This window comes from Penaeus monodon, chromosome 9, assembly GCF_015228065.2.
Source record: "Penaeus monodon isolate SGIC_2016 chromosome 9, NSTDA_Pmon_1, whole genome shotgun sequence".
Taxonomy (NCBI): domain Eukaryota; kingdom Metazoa; phylum Arthropoda; class Malacostraca; order Decapoda; family Penaeidae; genus Penaeus; species Penaeus monodon.
The window spans coordinates 10,904,375-10,911,874 of record NC_051394.1 but is presented as its reverse complement, the minus strand read 5'-3'; the positions used below and the strand labels follow the sequence as shown (position 1 = coordinate 10,911,874).

General features: G+C 38.4%; 1 protein-coding gene across 1 annotated transcript in view; it reads left to right on the top strand.

The window, feature by feature from the left end:
* LOC119576963 overlaps nucleotides 1-7,500 on the top strand; it is an 11,599-nt gene that overhangs the window by 1,702 nt on the left and 2,397 nt on the right. The window contains exons 2-5 of the mRNA XM_037924620.1: nucleotides 5,336-5,492; nucleotides 5,708-5,960; nucleotides 6,588-6,863; nucleotides 6,980-7,234. Coding sequence (XP_037780548.1) covers nucleotides 5,336-5,492; nucleotides 5,708-5,960; nucleotides 6,588-6,863; nucleotides 6,980-7,234 — 941 coding nt within the window. The remainder of the gene's footprint in view (nucleotides 1-5,335; nucleotides 5,493-5,707; nucleotides 5,961-6,587; nucleotides 6,864-6,979; nucleotides 7,235-7,500) is intronic.

Genomic DNA, 7,500 nt, shown 5'->3' with positions numbered 1-7,500 from the left:
AATAATAATGATAACAATGACAATATCTGTGATGATAATAATTATAGTAATAATAATAACAATGATAATAACAATAATAATAATAATAATAATAATAATAATGATAACAATAATAATAATGATAATGATAATAATGATAATAGTTATAATAAAAGAAATAATAATACAAACACTGCGACTAATACTAGGACTAATAATAAAGATTATGATAATAGTAATAATAATGATAATAATAATAATTATTAATTATCATTATTATTATTATTATCAGTATCTTTTATCATATTTCTACTATTATTTGTTTATTATATTTTTACTATAACTAATATTATTGTTGTTTTTGAAATCATTATCATTATTAATGTTGAAGTCATTATCATTAATATTGCTGAAATCATTATTCACTATCACCATTATTATCACAATTAACAGCTTTATTATTATAGTTTTATTTGTTATCATTATACCTACGATAATAATAATAATAATAATAATAATAATAATAATAATAATGATAATAATAATAATAATAATAATGATAATAATAATGATAATAATAAAAATAATAATAATAATAATGTGATGATGATGATGATGATGATGATGATGATGATGATGATGATGATGATGATGATGATGATGATGATGATGATGATTAAAAGAAAACAATATTGATATCGAGAAAGGCAAAGTTTCACTTACATATTGTAGATATGGAGAGATAACATTAATAACAGCAATTACAATAACGATAGTAATAGTGATAATGATAATAATGAAAATAATTAATAATGCTAATATTCACTTTCACAAGTATCATTACTATTTTTACAATTATTATACTTATTGCCATTATTATCATTATTATTGATAATGATTTTATTTCTAATATCTGTATGTTATAATTTGGTTTCCCGGGGTTCACCCAGAAACCTGAGGCAAAAGAATGGTTGGCATCGGAGTTCATCTATGCATATCAGTAGGTAGTGTCGATAGTAAGAAAAAATGGAACTAGACTTAAGGGGCTTTTGAAATCAGGTGGGCAGTTCTGTTCAGTATTATCTGTTGTTTTTCGTGAATTTGTTTGCTATTGGGAATTTTAGGAAGAAAGCTACATGCACTTTTGTTGATCAGGCCCAGAGCATCGACAGTGACTGGCATTACTTTGTTTTGAGGAGCTACATTCTTTCATCTTCTATTTGAAGATCTTTGACAATTTTTCAAATTCTTCGCAGAGACGTTTCTATCTGTAGGTACAGCCATGTCTATCATCATGCAGGTCTTGTTAGCAAAATCTTTCACAACAATATCAGGTCGATTGGCTTGAATTGTGCGGTCCGTAATCAGGCCAGTGTCACAAAGAATAGTCACATCGTCATTTTCAATGTCTGTTTCCAGGCTTATGTTCATTAATTTTTCAGCGGGTAAGTTGTAGTACAGGCTTAATTAATGGATGTATAGCCCAACTCGGGCATGGCGATTTTTATATTTTGTAAGGACTCAATAAAGTAACCAGATACAAGGTGGTCAGTGGTTTCAACAAGCTTGTCACGGAAGCGGCATTTAGGGCGAGTTCCATTTTTCAGAACATTGGCTAGACAGTTCCTGGTAAAGAGACTTTGATCTTGAGCAGCTATTAAAAATCGGTCTTCAGCCCTGACGTACGTAACCACTGACGTAGGATATTGACCATGAAGAGGTTTTCTTTCCTAAAGCTGTTTTTGTCATTGCAATTGCATGCTTCTTTAACCCTTTTTGTTTATTAGTGCATGGTGGGTTGTCTTCAATTTCAAATCTTTACAAGTAAAACCATCCAATCCTCAGTGGCGTTTTATTCTTGGAGACCCATAGCTGTTGACAGAGAGTTCAAGTTGAATCATACCCCTTCCACCTTCATTCCGAAGTATAGAGAGCCTATCAATATCTGGTTTGGAGAGATGCATTTTGTTTATAATTATCAACTTTCTTGTCTTTATATCATTTTTTCTAATGTAACTTATGGCCTAGTTTATGACACTGAAGCTGTATATTATCAGAGGGATTGCTGGTGTGTTTACAGCTTGAGAGTTTAGCTCAGTGTTCGTAGTAGCCCTGATTCTTCTGTAATATTCTTTGTGAATCTTCTACATCGACGTATGTTTGCATTCCTGAGCCTTCATTTAAGATATTTGTACACCTCCTCTTGATTCAATTTGTAAATGCCCACCCCCCAGGTCTATACTTTTGTATCCACAAGCCTATGTTTAAATGTTGCTTTTTGTGCATTTATCTAAACCAAAAGACATCCCAATATCATGGCTAAAAGATTTGACCGTCTGCAATAATCCCTCTAGTTTCGAGCAATTAGCTTCAAATCATCCACAAGAACAAGTGTTAAATTAGTTTGTCACCAATCTTATAACCATAGCCAGTTCGGTTGAGTTCAGTCAGGAGTGGGATCAGGGCAAGTCAGAAAAGGAGTGGGGATAAGGAGTCCCCTTGGAAAAGGCCAAAGTTAATACTTATGTTTTTTTAGTGAGAGAGAAACAGAGTAGTTTTCCAAAGAGCCATATTAGTTTTGGTGAAAATTATGATCACTGGTAAAATGTTACATACTTCGAGGAATTTCATAATCCAACTGTGGGGGGACGCTATCGAAAGCCTTCCATAGTCCAACCATGCTATACGTGCAGTCTTCTGTTTAGTCTTGCAATTTTCCAGGATCATTTTATTGATCAACTATTGATCTCTGCAACCGTAAGACCCTCTTTTACATCCTTTCTGTTCGATAGGGAATAATGTGTTTTGGTCTAGGTATAATACGTTTTTTTTTTGTCAGTATGGACGTCAGCATTTTGTTTGTTGTTTAATGGTTGGTAAATTTTCAGGTTCATGGTTTCACTGATTTTCCAATAAGATACTTTATTTGTTATTATTATTATCATTATTATTATTGTTGTTGTTTTTTATCATTGTTATTGTTGTTATGATCATTATTATTGTATTATTATTATCATTATTATTATTACTGCTATTGTTATTGTTATTGTTATCATCATCATCATCATAATCATCATCACCTCCATCATCATCATTATTGTTATTATTATTATTACTATTATAATTTTGTCATTATTATTATCATTATCATTATCATTATTATCATCGTCCCAATTATCATTATTATTATCATTATCGTTATTATTGTCATTATTATCAGTTTGTTTTACTGAAATTTATTATTGCCATCATCATCACCATTAGATTATTATGATTATAATAACAATAACAATAAAAACAATGATGATAATAAGAATGATAAGACTGATAATGGTTCCAACAGATGAAACTCCAATGACTGTAATAACAATGATGATAGAGTGTGTATCCCGTCATTTTTCCATTACATAATGCTGATAAGGAAAGACAGTAACCCCTTTTAGAGAATAAACAAACAGATAAGTTCTGAGACATGTTAATAATGACTCACGTTATTTCATGTTGTGCGTTTCAGTGCGTCACCTCAGGATTCTAATTACCAGCCAAGGGGAGCTGTGGTAATGCTAAAAGATGGTGTTTTGTGTACAGAAGGGGATAGAGAGGGGCTTATATATGATGTGTGTGTGTGTGTGTGTGTGTGTGTGTGTGTGTGTGTGTGTGTGTGTGTATGTATGTTTATTTGTGTGTGTCTGTGTTTGTATGCTTGCTTGCGTGAGTGTTTGTGCCTGTGTGTGTGTGCGTGTGTGAGTTTGTTTATGTGTGTGTGTTTGCGTGTATGTGTGCGCTCGCGTTTATGTGTTTCTGTTGGTGGGTAGATTTATTGGTAAATATAGGTATGGACTAGCGTCACTGATACCAAAGTCCCAGCACCCTTTCATGTTCACACCACTTGCGCGGGTCATCAAGAAAAGTTGGCATCCAGCAACTTTAGCAAGATCACACGTGTTCAGAAACGGAGGGGGGGGGAGGGGATCGTGTGGTAGTATTCGAAGGGGGAGAGGGAGAGAGAAGGGGGAGGGGAGGTCACTTCGAAAGCCGCCCACCCACCCGGAAATTTAATCAAAACTTATCCAGTATTGCCGTTCGATGAGACGGCAGCTTAATATGCGAGTGTGAGTAGGTATATTCCCTTGCAGCTTCGTTCGTGATGAATGAGAGATTATGAATTGTGGAGAGAGAGAGAGAGAGAGAGAGAGAGAGAGAGAGAGCGAGAGAAGAGAGAGAGAGAGAGAGGAGAAGGAGAAGAGAGAGAGAGAAAAGGAGAGGAGGAGAGAGGAGGAGAGAGAGGAGGGAGAAAAGGAGAGAAGGAAAGAGAGAGAGAGAGAGAGAAGAGAGAGAGAGGGAGAGGAAGAGAGAGAGAGAGAGAGGAGAAGAGAGGGGGAGAGAGAGAGAGAGAGAGAGAGAGAGATGAGAGAGAGAAAAGAGAGAGAGAGAGAGAGAGGAGCGAGAGAGAGAGAGAGGGAGAGAGAGAGAGAGGGAGAAGAGAGAGAAGAGAGAGAGAGGAGAGAGAGAGGAGAGAGAGAGAGAGAGAGAGAGAGAAGAGAGAGAGGAGAGAGAGAGAGCGAAAGAGAGAGGAGAAAGAGGAGAGAGAGAAGGGGGGGATAGAGAGGATATATACAGATAGAGAGAGAGGAAAGAAAGATAGATAGAATGAGAGGGGGGGAGGGGAGATAAAGAGAGCATACATATATATAGATAGATAGATAGAGAGAAAGGTCAAGAAGAAACACAGATAAGAACCAAAGAGAAAGAACATTTTAAAAAAAAATACCGAACACAAGAACAAACATATAAACAAAACTGTAATATTTTTAAATATTCAGTTTTGAAGATTCTTATAGAACCCTCATGAGAACTGCAATGATGATGAGGACGAGTTCATGGGAGTGTGAGGGAATTGTATATCTGATGGGCAACTCATGCATGACGATCAATAGTGCATGACGACTGCCGAGAGTATCCACGTGGATTAGTGCATGACTCCTGAGGGGTAAGAATTGAAATGGAAATTTGAATCTGAATTGGTGACGTCATTAATCATATTCAAAAACAGTGGCTGACGATTCGTGGATTTGTTTTCGATGTATTTCGTCTTTTACTGTATTTCTTCTTTATCTTCTTCTTCATTTACTCCTGTCATCCTTTTTCTTTCATTTTTCTTTTCTTCTGTCTATAAAGCAGAATAAAAGGGAAAATAACATACAGAATATTAAAGTAATGAAATAAACTTTTCCCATTAAATATACGGACCGATATTTCAGAAACTGGAACATACAAATTAAAATTCATGCCTTCCTACCAAGGTCCTCCCGCTCATTAATATCAACTTTAACTTTGCATAATTTTTTTTTTCCAGAAACGGCCGGTGGTGGGCGCTCCCTACGTACTGTGTGTGTTCGTCGTGGGCGTGATTCTCATGGGCGTGGGGACCTTCGTGACGTCACACGCCTACGAGGACGACCCGAAAGACCCGGTCCTGATAGTGGTCGGGCCGACTCTACTCGGGCTGGGAGGTAAACACGGCGGTCTTTCGGTCTCAGGTTATATCAGTACATTTATCTAACACAAAGGGGAAAAGGTAAAGGGCAAAACGACGAAAAGGAATGGGTATTACTCGTAGTAAATTCTTTTCGTTTTTGTTGTCGTTGTGCTCATGGCAAAATAAGTAAACATTGTCTTTTTCACAAGCTTTTATTTTTTTTATATCCTCCCCTCTTTTGGTACCTAGGACTACTGCTGGTGGGCTCGGTCGTCCTGTGCGTCGTGGCCTGCTGCAGGAACCAGAACTTTCACGAGTCCATGCCCGACGACCTCTTCAGCATCGGCGGCTCCACCTTCTACGGGGGCAGGAACTTCGTGCAGCAGGACGATGAGGTCCGCCTCCACGCTGCCCCCGCCCACCACCTGCACAACTCGATGGTGGGCGGGGTCGTGAACCCAGCTGGACCGCCCATTGAAGACCACCACAGCGAGGCCGTCAGGTGAGTCCGTTCAACAGGATGTGGTCAGGGGCTGCGGTCACACAGGCTTTCTTTATCCACGGATAGTAAAAGAAAAGAACACAAGAGGATAACAGAGCAACATTGACAAGAACCCAAAAACCTACATCATTTAGAACTTGTTTGGTACAATATTATGAAGTTGTTAATTCCAGTTTAATAGTTCCATTGTTGCTTGAAGTTCTTGAAGTTGACGCAGCTGGCACTGACATTATGATCAACATTAATGCATAGTATAGAAGCAAACATAGTCTTAAGTGAATTGAAATTCTATTCATTCTTCCAAAACAATCTTCCCAACAAGAATTTCAGACTTTGTAAACATCAGTACTGTGTGTGTTGCAGTAATTAAAACCACGTTTGAGGAGATACGGATATTCTGTTGCACAAAAGCCATGAATAGATTGCATGTACTGTAGGCAGATTTTGCAATGTATACATAGTTTGTTTGGTATAAGCACTGTGATATGTAACTATTCATATTTTTAAAAAGTGCAAAAGTGTGTGTGTGTGTGTACAGTACGCAAAAGGGATAATTATGTAGGGAATAATGTATGCATGTTTGAGAAAGTGTACAGAGAGTATTCATTGCTCCCCACATGCTAACAGATACCTGGCCAAGACAGTCGTGGAGGAAAGGAACAGACGAAAAAACTCCCAAAAGTACCTGCAGCAAAACTCTTGGGATTCTCCTGTCATAAGAGACCACGCCCCCCTGTACCACACGGCCTCGCACGGCCCCCTTCGAGAGGAAGCCGCCCACCTGGACCACCTGGGACTCGAGAGGCTTCGGCGGGCGGACCCTCACCTGGAACTCGCCGAGGCTTTCGACCTGGATGACGACAGCGAGGACTATGAGGTGGGCGTGCGGGAAAGGGCTTACAGGTGAGTTAGAGCGGATTTCTCGTGAAATAAAGACATAGCAGAAGAAACATAGAAGGAACATTTCGAAACTGAAAAGGAGAATTCAAAGAAGATCAATGTGCCTCTTTCCCATGCAGCATGTCAGTCCGTGCCCCGGCAGCAGCCCTGGCGCCCATTCCACACAGACTCCGTAGAAATGTCACCTTTTCCCCGGCATCACGAGCTAGAATACAACAGCAGTTGCTGGTGCAACAACAGCAGCAGCAAGCAAATCAACACTTGCAAGTTCCACCTGAGCTTTCCGGCCCACGACGAAAGCGAAGCTCAAGACGGCGAAAGGCCAGGGCCAAAGAATCTGACCCCTCGACGGTGAAGATTCATCAACTCCCTCAGTGAGTAAATTTTGGGAAAATTTTAACAGGTGGACAAGGCCATGTTTATAATATTTTCCATTCTGGCAAATATCTAGGAAATCTTTGCGTCGTCGCATTTGACGCGATCATCTGACGCTGTGACACAGACCATAAGCAGTCGATCGGTACCAGATTCATTAAGAACGGCAACGAAAAGCTTTCTTGAATCACAGCTTTTATGTTAATTAAGGACATAACTAAACTGAACATCTACATACGTGAACCCACAAATAAACGTCATAATT